Here is a 19,409-nt window from a genome sequence, read left to right on the forward strand (position 1 = left end):
CGTGGTAGGTTTGAGAATACAAGCAAATATGGCTCTTAGAGTTAATTAGTAAATTAAATACTGCAAGTTAATCAAGCTACCATAATTTCCTCACCCAGCTGTCTTTTTGAAAATCCATCACTAGCGTTTACTGTTGAGTCTTGTGTGCATTGGGCCTGAATGCCCGTTAAACCTGTATGCTCTTTGTAGATTAGTTACCATTTGTTGGACAGTGGAACAGTTATTTATGCCTCTACCCAAGATCAATCTTAACCTTTCCCTCCCACACAAGTGCTTATCCAGGAGTCTCTTAAATGTCCCTAATGTATCTGCCTCTCTACCACCACTGCAAGCAGTGCCACTGGCCACTCTTTATAAAATCAAAATGTAGCTGACATTTCCCCCAGACCTTGCTTTGATCCCATTAAAACTGTGCTTCCAGCAAGTTGTTCTAGTAAGTAGCATTTACTTGAATGTTCAAAAGGCAATGAAAATCCACTAAAACCAACTTATTTAGAGATACAGTATCTGGTGATGTACTTAAATGACCAGGATGAAAAGGTGGATGGGCAGGTTACTGAATTTGCAGATGATACCAAGATTGGTGGGGTTGTGTTTAGTGTAAAAGATGGGCAAAGAATACAGCACAACATAGACTAGTTTTAGGTATGGGCTGAGAAATAGTACAGGGAATTTAACCTAGATAATGTAAGATGTTGCACCTCCATATGACATGCAAGGAGACAATACACTGTTGCTGAGCAGAAAGATCTTGGGATTCAAGTTCAAAGCTCCTTGAAAGTGACTGCACGGGTTGATAGGTGGTTAAGGCAGCTTACGGAATACTTGCTTTTATTAGTCGAGGCACTGAGTTCAGGAGGTTATGTTACAACTTTAAAATATTGCATACAGTTCTGGTTGCCCCACTTCAGGATGTTGAGGCTTTGGAGAAGGTGCAGAAGAGGTTCATCAGGATGCTGCCTGGTTTAGATGGCATGTACCATCACGAGAGATGGGATAAACTTGGGTTGTTTTCTCTGGATTGTCAGAGGCTGAGGGGAGATCTGATAGAGGCTTAAAGGTTTTGAGAGGCAGAGTATCTGTTTCCCAGGGTTGAATAGTCTAATACCAGAAGGCATGCATTTGAAGGTGAGAGGGGGGTAGGTGAGTTGTGGATGCCTGGAGTGGTGGTAGAGGCAAATACATTAGAGGCTTTTAAGCTATGCTTGGATAGGCACGTGCATACAATGAGGGATATGGATATGATGTAGAGAGGTGGGATAGGTGCTTGGGTGTTTTTGCTTTTTGGGTGGCTCAGAACAACTTTGTGGGCCAACTGGCCTGTTCCTGTACTATTCCTCATGATCAATGAAGTGATGCAAGATATCCTCAATGGTACTACTAACTTAAGCTCTTGAGCTCAACCAAAGCCCTGAATTGGTGTTGATTGAAAAATGAAAATTGACAGCTATCTTAAGGAAACATTCAATTGGGGTTAGGGTGCCTGCAGAGGAAGATGGTTACTGGCCAATCATTCCAACTGCAGTGCATTGCTACTGTCTTCCTATTGCTACCCAGATCATGAAAATTAATCAGCTTCACTCTTCCAAAATCATTTGCAAATATTAAGTTGACTGAATAAGTTTACTTATTAATAAGCTTTCTTATTAATGAGACATTTATCTATTTATTACAAATCTGTGGCACAGCAGTTTTTCCAAGAAAATTCTGAATGTATAAGCCCTCTGCCCCAAACTAACCACCTGTAGTGGGTATGCTCCAGTTCTAATGCTGTACAGCAAGGGTATGGCAGCTCAGTTATGCAGTTAAGAGTACCCACGCAGCTATTGGAAGAAGAAATTCAAAACATTTACTTTGTTAAATGACCTCAAGAATAGGTCTCGCATGTAACATTTGCAGGACTGGTCTGCCAATTATGATCTTGGATAAGCACACTTAGCAAAGCCATTTTCAACAGAAGTAAATGTTGAACTCACGGGCATGTTCAGTATGTCAGCACAATGTTTGACAACCTAAGGACATTTGAAGATTCAAAGCCTTAACACTGACAAAGCTCAGACTTCTAGATAAGTAATTCCATACCTTGTACTTTGAAACATATGGCAGTAACAACAGAACAAAACCACCAATGATATTTCTGCAAAATACCCTAAAGCCATTGACAATGTTGGTGACTATCCCAAGCCAATATTTGCAGCACTGAAGCCCTAATAATACTAATCAGTTGGCTAAAATTGTTCATGTGTTAGACTTGAACTACTATAAGAAGGGAATGCTAGATCAGCAAACCATTTCTAGGAACAGCTTTAATTTTGTCCAAGCCATTAAAATTTTAACTATTTGTTCACAGGTTCCTTTCTGGAGAAAAGTGTTTCCTACTGTAGCAAGGTGGTTGATGTTCTCCCTTTCACATTTGAGCCCTGTATTTCATGTACAAACCCCATTTCCAGAAAAGTTGGGATATTTTCCAAAATGCAATAAAAACAAAAATCTGTGATACATTAATTCATGTGAACCTTTATTTAACTGACAAGAGTACAAAGAAAAGATTTTCAATAGTTTTACTGACAAACTTAATTGTATTTTGTAAATATACACAAATTTAGAATTTGATGGCTGCAACACACTCAACAAAAGTTGGGACAGGCATGTTTACCATTGTGTTACATCACCTTTCCTTTTAATAACACTTTTTAATTGTTTTGGAACTGAGGATACTAATTGTAGTAGATTTGCAATTGGAAATGTTGTCCATTCTTGCTTGATATAAGACTTCAGCTGCTCAACAGTCCATGGTCTCTGTTGTCTGATTCTCCTCTTCATGATGTGCCATACATTTTCAATAGAAGATAGATCTGGACTGGCAGGAGGCCAGTCAAGCACACGCACTCTGTCTACAAAGCCACGCTGTTGTAGCCCGTGCAGAATGTGGTCTGGCATTGTCCTGCTGAAATAAGCATGGACGTCCCGGGAAGAGACATCGCCTTGATGGCAACATATGTCTCTCTAAAATCCTAATATACGCCTCAGAGTCAATGGTACCTTCACATACATGCAACTCACCCATGCCATGGGCACTGAAGCACCCCCATACCATCACAGATGCTGGCTTTTGCACCTTTCGCTGATAACAATCAGGATGGTCGTTTTCATCTTTGGCACGGAGAACTCCATGCCCATTTTTTCCAAAAACTAGCTGAAATGTGGACTCATCTGACCACAGCACACGGTTCCACAGTCTTTCGGTCCATCTGAGATGAGCTCGGGCCCAGAGAACTCGCCGGCATTTCTGCATAGAGTTGATGTATGGCTTCCTCGCGTTATACAGTTTCAAGTTGCATTTCTGGATGCAGCGACGGACTGTTAATGGTTTTCCGAAGTACTCCCGAGCCCAGGTGGCTATAATTGTCACAGTAGCATGACGGTTTCTTAGTGCTGCCTGAGGGCTCAAAGATCATGCACATTCAAGTGGTTTCCGACTTTGCCCTTTACGCACTGAGATGTCTCTGAATTCTCTGAATCTTTTCACAATATTATGTACTGTAGATGTTGAAAGACCTAAATTCTCTGCAAACTTGCGTTGGGAAATGTTCCTTTTGAACTGACTAACAATTCTCTCACTGATTTTGGCACAAAGGGGTGAGCCACGACCCATCCTTGCTTGCAAAGACTGAGCCTTTGATGGATGCTACTTTTAATCCCCAGTCATGATACCTCATCTGCTACCAATTAGCCTGCTTAATGTGGAGTCTTCCAAACCGGTGTTACTTGAATATTCTCTGCACTTTTCAATCTTATTTTAACTCTGTCCCAACTTTTGTTGAGTGTGTTGCAGCCATCAAATTCTAAATTTGTGTATTTACAAAATACAATTAAGTTGGTCAGTAAAACTATTGAAAATCTTTTGTTTGTACTTTTGTCAGTTAAATAAGGGTTCACGTGAAGTAACATATCACAGATTTTTGATTTTTATTGCATTTTGGAAAATATCCCAACTTTTCTGGAAATGGGGTTTGTACATACTGTATGCTCATCTTAGATTCAAGTGCTGTGGCAGAGATGGTAATCCAACCAAGATGTGTCTTGTGCTACTCTACACCTATGTGGATTCAAACTTTGGCTCAGTTGATCAAAGCCATGTCTGACATAGTCCTTGGATATCTTGTCAATAGGTACTACCTCCACTCTGTAGTCACACATCAGTTCCAGACATCACTGGTCACAACTTAGGTTGTTGTGGTGCTATGAGCTCCTCCGTTTGTCAAGGTTGACCATGGATGTGTGTCTCAGCTATCTACATGATACGCAAGCCAAAGCTGTATAATAGGGAGAGCAAGTTGCTGCCCATATACAGTTGAAGCCAAAGAAATGGCAGAGACCTATAAAGTTGGGCCCCCATGGCATTGTGGGAGTTGGCAGTCAGCGTTGAACTTAACTTAGAACCACCTTAGAGACTGGCTCTAGCCTTTTTCTTTGGGTTTAATTCCAAAGTCTTCTCCCTGGGTGGGTATAGCTGCAAGGCAGTGGAGGTTTTTGTTCTCCTGGATTGGTTGCCAAATGTAGCTGATGAGCCCCATCAAAAGCACCAGTAACCTGCATTTGCCTCCATCTGACAGTAGAAACAGTTCCACCATGCCAAGTAGCTAAGCTGCACATGAAATCCAGAGCTGGACGGTTATCAAAGGCCATTTGAGATACCGTTAAGAGATTTAATGGATATTTGGAGCTTATACCCACCTCCATGTCCATCTATAGCAACCTTAAGAAACCTGGTACTATGCAAGAATTGAATTTAAGCTTCACGATTATCATTATTTCCACTTGAATTTCAATTCCTTCTTCAATTTATGTTTCCAGCATAATACTCTTGGTATCTCTACTCTGTGCCATTAACCAGTATGCTACTGTTGCATCTTTACATTGATAGATTTGAAATGTAAATTTAGGCCTAAACTAGATTTAAAACGACTTCATTTCCACTAAAGTGAAAATGTTGCATTGGGGCAGCTTGCAGAGCAGCTGCTGCACAGCTCCAGCAACCTAGATTTGATCTTAACTTTGGGCACTTAGCATGTGAAGTTTGCAATTTTCTGTTGACAGCATGATTTCCTCTAGAACCGGGGTTCCCATCAACCAATACCATTAAGCAGGGGGTCCGTGGACTCCAGATTGGTCCTAACTTCCAATGGTTGTAAGGTTAACCGGCCACTATAAATTGCCCCAGTGAATGAGTGAGTGGTAGTTTCTCATTTCCATGTTGTTTCTGTGACCCAGTCATCACATCCATTCTACATAATAAATTCTGCCATTCATCTGTGCTAATTGTACATTGTCTGCTTCCTTGTCTATTTGCTGCCCTATCCAGTGTTATTCCATTCACTCAGGCCTTACTGAATTTATAGCTCCAAGTACTCCTTATAGATTTCAGCACATATCCACCTAAATTTTCACTGTCCCTTGATCATTCTGCCAACAATAGTCAAACTGAACTTACATTCCTTGATGTACCAACATATTTTTATTAGTGTCTACCCTTTAACTCAACTAGTGGATTTTTAACTTAATTGTTACTTCACCACACCCTCACTGGCCAAGAAATAGGAATGCAATGTTATGGCAGATTGTAGAAGAAATTGAAATTGGTGGTGATGGCATAGGCTTCACATCAATGGATATTGAGTCATTTAGAAGTAATTAAAACATACATTGAACAAATCAAAAATTTCAGATTTACAGATTGTCCCCTTTGTATCGGGGTAAACCTGACAGCTGTCTCTTCATACTGGTATAGTATTAAGCTGATGCTAAATCAGAACTTAAATAACAAACCTCACTAAATCCCCTTTATAGTACCAACTTGATATTTAAGTTACAATATCCATTTACCAAAATACACATTTGATGCCATTCTGCTCACTACAAGACAATGCAAGTTGGAATAAAGCACCATCTGCTACCGCTCAGAGTAATAGCACCTACCTTAGTGATTACAGCTGTAAAGTTTTCACCAAGCCAAAAAAAAGAATCCATTCTAGAGAAAGTTGTTCTAGTGTTGAGCTGGGAAATGTTTGATGCTTATTTATTTAAGAAACTGCTATTGGAATTCCCAGTCTTTAGCATTTATTTTAAATAAAGTTTACAGATTAAACACTGCTGTTTAATGCAACTGATCAAATTCAGGAGAAAAAAAATTAAAATTGACAATGCAAAGAGAAAACCTAATAGCTGTAAATGTGAACAGCACTGTACTGAATTTCTTTAAGGCAAGTTTCTAAAGGGCAGGTCATGTCTCTTTAATAACATTGCCTGGTAAGATTTGATGTTGAGCCTTTAACTTCGCAATCATAGATGTAAACCCTCCAGGTTTTAACCAACCAAAAGAACTGTTAAGAGGAACTGTGGAACTTTCGTTTGGTGCTTCCTCCCATGATCTAGGACCATCATATTGGGAATGTAAATGGTTTTCAGTGCAAAATAAAGTTGAAGTTGAAAAGATAGATGGTTCAGGTTCAAATAAATCAAGTGCAGACTTATCTTGCTTGAAACAAGTGCTATTCTCATAAAGCACCGACTTACTGTCAGAGCTGCAAAATCCACTTTCGATGGTGTTCAAATCATCTGAAAAATCACAGCTGCCTCTCTTGAGCCTTGCTTCTCTGTTCAGGACAGCCGAGGCTAGCTTCCTTTTTACAGAACCGACCTCCAATTCAAATCCAGAGTCTTCATTTTTTGAGAGTACATTAGCAGATGGAGGAGCTTCAGGAAGCATGTAGACAAAGAGATTTTTCTTCCTGGATCTCTTTCTTTTCTTTTGAGGTTGTTTCTCTCCACTCTCATGAAGAAATTTGTCAACTTTTCTCTTACAGGACCGTAGATTCCTGAGATTAAAGTAATACATCTTAATTTATTTTTCTCATTTCCATCCCCTTCATCTCAAAAAAAGGATGCAGCCGATAAATCACTAGGATTTTTGTATTAAATGGGAGGAAGCATTAGTTTGATAACATTTTTATTTAATCTTTCTTACAACCTAAACTAAAGTAGCCTGCCTCCATCTTCTCACACCCAAGGAGTCCCATACTTAAATAACCCGAGAAAAGCTAAACTCCCATTTCAGCTGGAGGCCCCTCACCATTCAGCTGTCCAAAATCACATTGTATATTTCAGGCAGAGGTGGACTTTTAAATGAAGAAATTACATCATACAGTGACACAATAGGGGACCAGTTTCACTTAATTTGGCTATATTCTGAATGGAAACAGAGGCCAGTCTTGACAGTTAACTCCAGTAATTATTGATTCATGCCTTCTTTTCCAATCCCATACCCTTAAATATGTTTAGTTATCAAATCTATTCAAGAATAAAATTAACAATACATCCAGCATCAGTTTCCAATTGTAGAAGAGTTCAAAATTGTTAGACGCTATTACACAACTAACTTCACTTCTGAAAGGTCTAATTTTCTTCTCTTGACCTAGACTCAAAAGGCAGCAGGGCAAAAATAATCTCTTATCCCTTTAACTTCCTAGGAATCTATTTCTGATTTCTCTCAATTTTGCCCTTAGTTTCTCTACCTGCTGACATGCCTCGATTGCATTCCTTTCAAGGAACATCTCACTTTTCTGGCTGTCCAGAACAGGTCTGATCAGAGTTTTTATATACAAGTTTTGAGGAAAACTACAAGGAGACAAAAACTATGAGATAACATTCCATTAGTCTTTGAATTTCTGTATTTCTATGATACCCTAATGTAATGTGCAGGGAGCTCAAGTTTCTGGAATTGCACTAACTTGTAAATTATAACTAATACACCATATCCAAAGCGGACAACCTCAGATTTACCATTTGAAGTGCATTTACCACAATCTTACCCTTTTGCTCCATTGTCTCCAATTCAACAGTCCGTTTGTTTCCTATATCAATTGGCAAGATCCAATAAAAAGATAATAGTTTAAGCAGAGCGACCATTGTGTGAGTGGGCCTGTGTTAGAGTGGGGAGTTGAGACTTTGGCGAGGAGAGGCGTAGGCCATATGTGTGTATTTTTTCATTATTTGTTCTGCCTTTTTATGCACATTTAGAGCAACGGAGATGCTAGACAGGATAGTGGAATGCTCCTCTCTTGGATACTGTTGGGCTGGGGAGGTGGGTTGGTGGGGCTGAATGATCTGGTCACAGCAGTCTGGTCTCTGGCACTGAGTCTGGCTTTGTGGCTCAGAAGGGAAGGGGGACGGGGAAGAGGTAAGCTATAGTGATGGTGGATTTCTCAGTAGGAGAACAGAAAGGAAGTTATGTGGATGAGAACGAGTTTCCTGGTATGTTGCCTTCTAGGTGCCAGGGTCAGAGACATCTTGGATCGAGTCCACTGCATTCTTAAGTGGGAGGGTGAGCAGCCCGAGGCTGTGGTCTATGTCAGTACTAATGACATGGGGTAGGATGGCTGAAGCGGTCTTCAAACTTCTGGATCATTGGGCTCTCTTCCAGGGAAGGTGGGATCTGTACAGAAAGGATGGTTTGCACCTGAACTGCACCTCCGCTCCATCCGCCAAAGGCAGAACTTCCCGGTGGCCAAACATTGTAATGCCCATTCCAACATGTTGGTCCACGAGTAGCCTCATCCTAACACAAATGGCAATCGTGGAGAGCCCAATGATACTGCTGCACTGGGGGGGGGTTTAAACTAGAGTTGCAGGGAGATGGGAATAGACAGTGGAGTGGTTGTGGAGAAAGATAGTGTTAAACCTACATACAAAGTCAGGAATCAAAAATGTGGGACTAATATTTTCAGCTGTGTATATTTCAATGCAAAGAGTTGTAGGAAAGGCAGATGAGCTTAGGGCATGGATCAACACATGGAATTACAACATTGTACCCATTAGTGAGATCTGGTTGCAGGAGTGACAGGACTGGCAGCTCAATTTTCCAGGGTTCTGTTGTTTTAGATGTAATAGAGTAAGAGGGACTAAAGGGGCAGGTGGCATTACTAGTTAGGGAAAATGTCATGGGAGTGCTCAGACTGGAGAGCTTATCTAGTGAGGCTTTATGGATAGATCTGAGGAATAAATGAGGTATGACCACATTAGTAGGATTATATTACAGACCACCCAAACGTCCACAGGATTTACAGCAGTAAACTTGTAAAGAGATCATAGACTGTTGAAAGAAACACAAGGTTGTGATAGTAGATGATTTTAACTTTCCACATATTGACTGGGATTCCCATACTGTAAAAAGGACTGGATGGGAAAGAGTTTGTCAAGTGTTCAAGAAAGTTTCCTTAATTGGTACATACAGGTCCCAACTAAGAGACTGCAATATTAGAGGTCCTTTGGAGAATGATACAGGGCAGGTGACAAAAGTCTGTGAAAGGGAACACTTTGCATCTAGTGACCATAATCCATTTATTTCAATGTAATTATGAATATCCCTGCAACTGGCCAAAGTGCTGCACATTTGAGTGCTTGATGGAGGACAGCGTTGCTTTTTCCTGGTGGTGGTGGGGGGGCCATTGCCTTGCTGCTGCTTATGCGTGGGGGGGGGAGCTGGTGGGGGAGGTTCGGGGTTCTAATGTTTAACTGTCATTCATTCTTTGAGGCACTCCTCTGTTCTTGTGGATGTTTGCAAAGAAAATGAATTTCAGGATATAGTATATATTTTTCTGACATTAAATGTATCTATTGAACCTGCCCATTCACCTGCTCCCTCACCCCCATTCAGGGTCCCAAATAGTCCTTCCAGATGAGGCAATACTTCAACTGTGAATCTGCTGGGGCCATCATGCCACCTCCTCTCCATCTGCCAAAAATGGAGCATCCTGGTTCCCAAGGTATTCCAAGGGACATTTAAGTATTTGGATAGACAGGGATTGATTAGGAATAGTCAGTGTGGCTTTATGTGTGGTAGGTTGTGTCTAACCAATCTTACAGAGTTTTTTGAGGAAGTTATCAGGAAAGTTGAAGGTACAGCAGTGGATGTTATCTACTGGGTAGGCCTTGGACTTAAGCATTTGGCAATGTCTAAGTTTTCCAGGTTTCAATGGCTGAAGAATTCCAGTTCAGTCCAAAGGTGAACAGAGATGTGAATAACTTTTGTCTGTGTGCAAGATTGCTCAAATAGGAAAGAGAATTAAGAAATGCGCATGTTCCATGAAGGTTGTCAAAACAGCTGATGGAGAGCAGCATTCACGGAGAATTAGATTTTGAACAGTGTAGAATATAAATCAGTTAAAGTCAAAGTGCATTATGTTCTTGACAAAATGCATCTTGAATACTGCAGCCAAGACAGGTCACAGACAACAAATGGGGCCATTATAGCAGTAGAGACAGTAGAAATAAGAGCGAAGGTTGATTTATGTCAAAAATGAGAATCGTGGGGACAAGATGGTGGAAACCTTAACACTGCTGACAATGAACTGACCAAAAAGGCAATTTTGTTAAAATTTAAGACAGCTTGATTAAGCTATAATTCTAATTTAGGAGAGTACCACAGGATAATAGATCAAAAATCTGAGAAAAAATATATTTTAAGTGGATATTAGGAATAATCAATAAATTAAATAAGTTTTAAGGAACAGTGTAAGAAAAAACTAAAGTTCATGAATAATGAGACAATCATAGCACTTTACTGATACTGATCAGTCTACCTCAACTATAACCATTTTTTAATCCACAATCAGGAGAGATTAGGTTATTTAAAATATTTGATCATGAACGCTATTGTCTTGATACATGGACACCAGTTCTTCATTGAGCCATACGCTTCCAAATCCAATAATAGCTTCATTGGAAAAAAAGGCCCCAGTGTAATTCTACAAAATGCACTGAATACTGCTTTTAGAGGAGTGAAACAAAAATACTTTATCAGGGAAAAGAAGAGCCTAAAACTCATCTTTTGGAGGAACAGGCACACAATTTTACCTGTGTAGAAACACATGAGGCCTGGAACACTGGGGAATCCATTTTGTTGTTTCTTTCACCTGGGCAGACTTTCCCAGTGATTGCAGGTACCTTATCGGTAACTCAATCTCCCTGCAATTAGAATCACAACCAAAATTAGAAGACTCAACAATTTAAACTCAATTTAAATGAAGCCAGAAAATCCTGGAAATCCCCTGGCCAGTCAGTATTAGTACAGAGCAAGTTAACATTTCAGGTTGACAATATTTCATCAAGACAAACACAAGCAATTTTGCAGATGCTGGAAATCTTGAGCAACAAACAAAATGCTGGAGGAACCCAGCAAGTCAGGAATAAACTGTCCCCTCCATAGATGCTGAGCTCCTTCAACATTTTCTGTAGGTTTTATCAAGATAACTTGATTTAAGTGGCAAGGAAGAGAGGGAAGATTGTTGGAAGTTGAAAACAAATGAAATGTAAATGATAGAGTGAAAGTGAGAAAATGAAGTGATACACAGTTGGTGCCAGGTGTATGCTTTGCAAATCATCTCTTCCTTCTACAAAGCTGACTGTGGACTTTAGTTGCCAGTCACTTAATTTCTCCATCCCACTATGACCTCTGTTTTTGGCCTCTTGTTGTTCCAATGAAGTCACAAAGAACCAAGGAACTGCTTTCCACCTTCCATCCAGCCATGTTACTGACCTCAAAACTCAATTCTGAATTCAGGCAACTCTTAAAACCAGCCATTCCAGTTTACATCAGAACTGGTTATTCCTTATACAAAGTATTCAGCTTGCAAATTTTCCTCTATAGAAGTTGGCTAGAAATACACAACAGGTCATGCATTGTCCTTCATTTCAACACCAACACAGAGTGTCATCTGGTTTCTCCAGATAATTGCAAATACTCTGTTCACTTCACCATCTACTTTGCCAGTTAAAGCAGGTTTGTAACATTTCTTAGTCCGAATGAAAGCATATTAATTTGCAACATTAACCGTTTGTCTCCACCTTGATTCAGTCCCTTCCCACCTAAATCCATGACACTTTATATGCTCTTAATCTCAACAATTTTCAATTCTCTGGCTCTGATCACCTCATTTTCACCATGGCTGCTCAATCCCTATACACTTACATTCCCCAAAGGTCTTAAAGCTCTCCACTTTGTTCTCTACAACAGACCTGACCAGTTCTCATCCACCACCACTCTCCATCTGCTGGAACTGGTCCTCACATTCAATAATTTCTCTTTTCACTCCTCCTACTTCCTCCATCTCAAGGTGCACCATGGGCCCCAGCTTTGCCTGCCTTTTTGTTTGTTGCTTGAAACCGTCCATGTATCAAGCCTTTCTTGGTACTGCTTCATACACCATTAACGGGTGAACGAGTAGTCTTTGGGGTACTACTAGTCTGTGTCTTTATTGATGCTTTGCTGCACACTTGAGTGCTTGGCGGGGGGCACCGATGCTTCTTTTTGCTGGTTGGGGAGGGGGAATGTTGCTTTGCTGCTGCTTATGCGTGAGAGGAGAAAGCTGAGGGGGGGCTTTGGGGGTTCTAACGTTTAACTGTCATTCATTCTTTGGGGCACTCCTCTGTTTTCGTGGATGGTTGTGAAGAAAAAGAATTTCAGGATGTATATTGCATACATTTCTGACATTAAATGTACCTTTGAAACCATTGCTGAGCTCATCAATTTCATCAACTTGCCTCCAACTTCCACCCTGCCCTTAAATTCACTTGGTACATTTCTGACACCTCTCTCCCCTTTCTCAATGTCTTCACCTCCTGAGACAAACTGTCTACTAATATCTTTAATAAACCTACCAACTCCCATGGCTACCTTGACCCTACTGTTCCCAACCTTTTTCCTGCAAAAAAGCCATTCCCTTTTCTCAGGTTTTCCAAACTCCGGTTGGAGGAACAACACCTTATATACCGGCTGGGTAGCCTCCAACCTGATGGCATGAACATTGACTTCTCTAACTTCCGTTAATGCCCCTCCCCCCCTTCTTACCCCACCCCTGACATATTTAGTTGTTTGCCTGTTCTCCATCTCCCGCTGATGCTTCCCCCCCCTTTCTTTCTCCCGAGGCCTCCCGTCCCATGATCCTTTCCCTTCTCCAGCTCTGTATCACTTTTGCCAATCACCTTTCCAGCTCTTAGCTTCATCCCACCCCCTCCAGTCTTCTATCATTTCGCATTTCTCCCTCCCCCCTCCTACTTTCATATCTTTCCTTTCAGTTAGTCCTGAAGAAGGGTCTCGGCCCAAAACGTCGACAGTGCTTCTCCTTATAGATGCTGCCTGGCCTGCTGTGTTCCGCCAGCATTTTGTGTGTGTTGTTGTTTGAATTTCCAGCATCTGCAGACTTCCTCATGTTTGCCCTTTTCTCAGTTCCTGCATCTGCATTCCCAGGATGAGGCTTTTCTTTTTAAAAAAATTTTTTTATTAGTTTTTCAAAACATTTTACAAAATTAAAGACCCCAAATCCCAATGAGGAGCATTAATACAGTGCAAGATTAAGCATACAATAACAATATGCTACAAAGGAAGAGAATTTAACAAAAAAGCACCTAAATTAAAGACAAGTGAGCTTAGTGTCCTCCCCAAGCCCCACAACACAAGAAAAAACAATAACAACTCCAGACCAACCACCACACAGTATAAAGAGTATAAGTCCGGACAGTCAAACTCCCAGACTGTGAATACACTTAGTAACAGAGGATGATAATGCCTACTACCAGGAAAAAAAAGGGAGCTGAAAGCAAGGGACCTAAAAGAAGAAAAAAAAACCCCTAGTCAAGAGGAAGGTTATGAAAGTACTCGATAAAAGGTCCCCAGACCATATGGAACTTTAGATCCGAATTAAGAACTGAATAATGAATTTTTTCGAGGTCCAAGCAGGCCATAATGTCGTTAAGCCATTGCGCATGAGTGGGCGAGGCAACATCTCTCCATCTAAGGAGGATCAAGTGTCTCGCCAGGAGAGAGGCAAAGGATAGTATTCAGCATTTGGTCGGACCCAGACATAAATCTGTCTCGCCCCAAAAACCGAACAGAGCAATTAAGGGATTAGGTTCTAGGTGCTGATTCAGAATACCCGATAATGTAGTGAAGACATCTTTCTAGAATTTCTCCAAGCTAGGACAGAACCAGTACATATGGATGAGAGAGGCCAAGCCCCTCTTGCATTTATCACAGAGCGGACTAATGCCAGGGTAGAATCGAGATAGTTTAGATTTAGACATATGGGCTCTATGAACAATCTTAAACTGTAAGAGGCAATGACGAGCACAAAGGGAGGTTGAGTTAACCGATTTGAGAACTGAGTCCCAGCTCTCCTCGGATAAGGAGATATTTAAATCCTGCTCCCAGGCCATTTAAATTTTATCCACAGGGGCCCGTCGTAAGGCTGCTAGTTTATCTCGGATAATTGAAATTAAACCTTTACCTAGTGGATTAATGGAAAGAAATAGGTCCATAGCATTTTTCGCAGGCATTTCAGGAAAGTTAGGAATTAAAGGAGCAGTAAAGTGTCGGATTTGGAGATATCTGTAAAAGTGAGCGTTAGGCAGGTTGAACTTAACGGAGAGCTGCTGAAAAGAAGCGAAGCGATTATCAATGAAGAGATCTTCAAAATGTCTAATGCCCTTCCTGTACCAAACATGGAATGCTGAATCGTACGTAGTAGGTAAAAAAAAGGTGATTATGTGCGACAGGGCTAGAAACGGAAAACCCCTGGAAACCATAGCATTTCCTGAACTGAGCCCATATACGCAAAGTGTCTCTAACCAGAGGATTAGCTATTGATCTGGGCAGACTGCTAGGGAGTGCAGAGCCAAGAAGTGCAGATATAGATAATTCTTTAGTGGAGCTCAACTCCATTGCCACCCAGTTAGGGCACTCGGGTTGACCGTGGAAGAAAGACCAGAAGGTAGCACAACGTATATTAGCTGCCCAGTAATATAAGCAAAAGTTAGGTAAAGCCATGCCACCCTCTTTTTTAGATTTTTGGAGGTGGATTTTATTAATTCTAGAGCGCTTATTCTGCCACAGATATGACAAAATAATAGAGTCTAAGGAATCAAAAAAAGATTTAGGAATAAAAATTGGGATAGACTGAAATAAGTATAAAAATTTGGGGAGAACATACATTTTAACAACATTAATACGACCTACCAAGGACATAGATAGAGGTGACCATTGTACCAGACTCTGTTTTATAGCATATGAAAGATTGACAAAGTTTTCACAAAAGAGATCTTTAAACTTCCTTGTGACTGTAATTCCAAGATAAGTAAATTGATTATGGACTACTTTAAAAGGGAGATCACGAAATATTAGTTCTTGTGCTTCTTTATTAATTGGGAAAAGTTCACTCTTATGTAAGTTGAGTTTATAGCCAGAGATCTGGCTAAACTGGTCAAGAAGTGAAAACATTAGAGGTAAGGATGTAGACGGATTTGAGAGAAAGAGTAATAAGTCATCAGCATAGAGAGAAACTTTATGCTCAACACCCCCTCTCCAAATCCCGGTCAATTCAGGACAATTTCGAAATGCTATCGCCAGAGGTTCTATAGCCAAATCAAAGAGAAAGGGACTTAAGGGGCATCCCTGACGGGTGCCACGTTTGAGATTAAATACTTGGGATTTCTGAAAATTAGTTAGAACAGAAGCAGGAGGACACAGGTACAGCAATTGGATCCAAGAGATGAAACTTTGGCCGAGGTCAAATTTTTCTAAGACTGCAAAAAGGTAGTTCCACTCTATACGGTCAAATGCTTTCTCCGCATCAAGGGAGATAACACATTCAGGAGTCCCAGTTGGAACTGAGTATAAAATATTAAATAGATGCCGAATGTTAAAAAAAGGGAGACGGTTTTTAATAAAGCCTGTTTGGTCATCAGAGATAATGGAGGGAATAACGGTTTCTAATCTATGAGCCAACACTTTAGCTAAGATCTTTACATCAACATTGAGCAGAGAGATCGGCCTGTACGAGGAACACTCTGTTGGGTCTTTGCCCTTTTTTAAAAGAAGAATAATAGATGCCTCATTGAAAGAGGGTGGCAATTTGCCGTAATTAAACGAGTCAGATAATACTGAAAGTAACTGAGGAGAAAGAAGTGAGGAGAATGATTTATAAAATTCCACAGGGAACCCATCAGGTCCAGGAGATTTCCCTGAGGACAGTGCAGAAATTGCAAAAGATATTTCTTCTGGTGATATAGGCGCATTGAGTTTGGCTTTGAAATCAGATGAAAGTGAGGGGATATTCAGATTCTGTAAAAATTGATCCACAGAGATATTGTCATTCAGGGACTCAGAGGAATAAAGCTGAGAATAAAAATTTTTAAATGCGTCATTAATTTCTAAATGATCCGATGTAAAGTCTCCGTTCTCCTTCAGGATCTTTGTAATATGTTGTTTGGCTTTGGAACGCCTCAGCTGATTGGCTAGGAATTTACCAGACTTATCCCCATGAATGTAAAAGCGGCTCTTGCTTTCGAGAAGTTGGCGTTCGACAGGTTGAGTGGACAGAAGGTTAAATTTAGTTTGGAGTTCAACGCGCTTCTTGTATAATTCAGGGTTCTTAGTTTGGGCATATATTTGATCCAAATCTTTAATCTGGTTGAGGCTTTTCTATTCAGAACATCACGATGTCCTCCTCTTTCAAAGAGGTAGGGTTTCCCTTCCTCCACCATTGATGCTGCCATCCATTTCTCCATTTCCTGGAGAACCACCTCACCCCATCTTCCTGCCACCTCAACAGGGACGCTGTTCCTCTTGTCCTTACCTACCTACACTGAGCCAGCTCATCATTCACTGAAACTTCCACCACCTTCAATGGAACCCTACCACCAAAAACACCTTTACCTCTTTACCTGCACCCCCCCCCCCCCCCAACAGGGATTGCTCCTGCCATGATTCCCTTGTCTATTCATCCCTCCCGGCACTTATCCCTGAAAGCAGAAGTGCTACACCTGCCCATTCACCTCCTTCCCCACCTCCATTCGGGACCCTGCAGTCCTTCCAAGTGAGCCAGCACCTCACCTACAAATCTGATGGAGTCATCGGGTGATCCCAGTGCAATCTCCTCTACATTGGTGAGGCCCAACATAGGTTGGGGAAAATCGCTTTGTCTAGCACCTTCGCTTCATCTACAAAAAGCAAGATCTGCCAGTGGCCAACCATTTAAATTCTAATCCCCATTCCCATACCAACATGTCGATTCATGGTCTCCTCTTCCGCTATGATAGGGCCATCTCAGTTTGGAAGAGCAAACACCTCATATTCCCTCTGGTTAGCCTTCAACTTGATGGCATGAACGATTTTCTCCATCTTCAGTAATGATCTCCAGCCCCCTTCCCTCTTTACAATACCCGACTCTGGTCCCCCTCTTACCACTTCTTTTCCTCACCTGCCTATCAACCTCCACCCCCCCCCCCACCAGTGCCCCAGGTCTTTCCCTTTCTCCAATGGTCCAATCTCCTCTCAGATTCCTTCTCCTCCAGCCCTTAATCTTTTCACCTATCCTTCCCAGCTTATTTCAAAACCGTCCCCCACCCACCTAGCTTCACCAGCACCTTCTAGCTGGTACTCCTACCCCTCCCCCACACCTCCTCATTCTGGCTTGTTCCCTCTTCCTTTCCAGTCTTGGCCTGAAACGTCAACTGTTTATTTCATTTCCATAGATGCTGCCCTGACCTAAGTTCCTCTAGCATCTCGTTTGTGTTGAACTGTTTTTCTCTTCTTAGATGCTGAGAATTGAGTATTTGATTTTATATCAGATTACCATCACTTTTTGCTTCTAAAATACAGCAAAGTTGGTTGTCACTACAGACATGGAAATAACAACTCAATTAAACAAACTGATGAAAGAAGCAACTGCAAATAGAGATGTGTCCTTTTGGAATAGAGGTTCCCAACCTGCAATCTACTGTCCCTTCGGTTAATGGTGTGGGTCCATGGCATATGAAAGGTTGGGACCCGTTTTAGAAGGTAATTGATGGAACAAAAAAGATGGATTTTCAGAAGGACTCCAACAATTTCTGACCTAAAGTTTCCTTCAGAATTAATTGTAAGATGATTAAGAAAAAGCTATGAAGCCCAAACTCCATTTACTTTTGAAAGTTAAATTGAACCTGAAGATGTGTAATGGGCTGTAAGGTTTCACTGCTAATGTAATGGCCTCTCTCTAAGGTTTCACTCTAAGGTAATGGTTGCTCTGTAGCAGCAATGTTTGGGTTATGACTAGGAGATAACAAGAGCTTTGGAATGTGTGTTATTCAATGAGAGGCATGTTGTTCTTTCTTGTGAGTATTGGAGCAGGGATTTCAGTCTTTTGTCAGCCAGAGATGAAGAAAGAAGACGCAAGTGGAGAGAGTTGGTAGACCGCCAGACAGAGTGGACTCAGAGCGAGGATCTGACGGTTAGCAACGCTCAGAGGAGGTCGATGGGGAACGAGATGGACGAATCTGTGAGCTCCAACGTGCACATTAGACTGTTTCATTTAAAATGAGCTCTTTTTATTTTTATTTTCTTTCTAACCCTATACTGTAGTCAGATTAAGATTTATAGACTTCAATCAATAGGTGCAGGAGTGGGCCACTCGGCCCTTTGAGCCTGCTCCGCCATTCACTGTGATCATGGTTGATCATCCACAATCAGTACCCCCCGTTCCTGCCTTCTCCCCATATCCCTTGACTCCACTATCTTTAAAGAGCTCTATCTAACTCTTCTTGAAAGCATCCAGAGAATTGGCCTCCACTGCCTTCTGAGGCAGAGCATTCCATAGATCCACAACTCTCTGGGTGAAAAAAGTTTTTCCTGAACTCCGTTCTAAATGGCCTACCCCCTTATTCTTAAACTGTGGCCTCTGGTTCTGGACTCCCCAACATCGGGAACGTGCCCTCCAGCGTGTCCAATCCCTTAATAATCTTATATGTGTCAATCAGATCCCCTCTCATCCTTCTAAATTCCAGTGTATACAAGTCCAGCTTCTCCAATCCTTTCAACATATGACAGTCCCGCCTTCCAGGAATTAACCTCATGAACCTACGCTGCACTCCCTCAATAGCAAGAAAGGTCCTTCCTCAAATTTGGAAGACCAAAACTGCACACATTACTCCAGGTGTGGTCTCACCAGGGCCCTGTACAACTGCAGAAATACCTCTTTGCTCCTATACTCAACTCCCCTTGTTATAAAGGCCAACATGCCATTAGCTTTCTTCACTGCCTACTGTATCAGCATGCTTACTTTCAGTGACCGATGAACAAGAACACCTAGATCTCGTTGTACTTCCCCTTTGCCTAACTTGACACCATATAGATAGTAATCTGCCTTCCTGTTCTTGCCACCAAAGTGGATAACCTCACATTTATCCACATTAAACTGCATCTGTCATGCCTCTGCCCATTCACCCAACCTGTCCAAGTCACCTGCATTTCTCCCAACATCCTCCTCTTATTTCACACTGCCACCCAGCTTTGTGTCATCAGCAAATTTGCTAATGTT

The 19,409-nt window shown here is 41.3% G+C and overlaps 1 protein-coding gene across 1 annotated transcript in view; it reads right to left on the minus strand.

The window, feature by feature from the left end:
- Positions 1-6,107: 6,107 nt before the first annotated feature.
- The window catches only part of LOC140728244 (uncharacterized), a 33,127-nt gene continuing 19,825 nt past the window's right edge, over positions 6,108-19,409 (minus strand). The window contains exons 4-5 of the mRNA XM_073046721.1: positions 10,915-11,025; positions 6,108-6,878 (exon numbers count right to left, since the gene is read on the minus strand). Of these exons, the coding sequence (XP_072902822.1) occupies positions 6,284-6,878; positions 10,915-11,025 (706 nt within the window). The 3' untranslated portion in view covers positions 6,108-6,283. The remainder of the gene's footprint in view (positions 6,879-10,914; positions 11,026-19,409) is intronic.

This window comes from Hemitrygon akajei, chromosome 5 (genome assembly GCF_048418815.1).
Source record: "Hemitrygon akajei chromosome 5, sHemAka1.3, whole genome shotgun sequence".
Classification (NCBI taxonomy): domain Eukaryota; kingdom Metazoa; phylum Chordata; class Chondrichthyes; order Myliobatiformes; family Dasyatidae; genus Hemitrygon; species Hemitrygon akajei.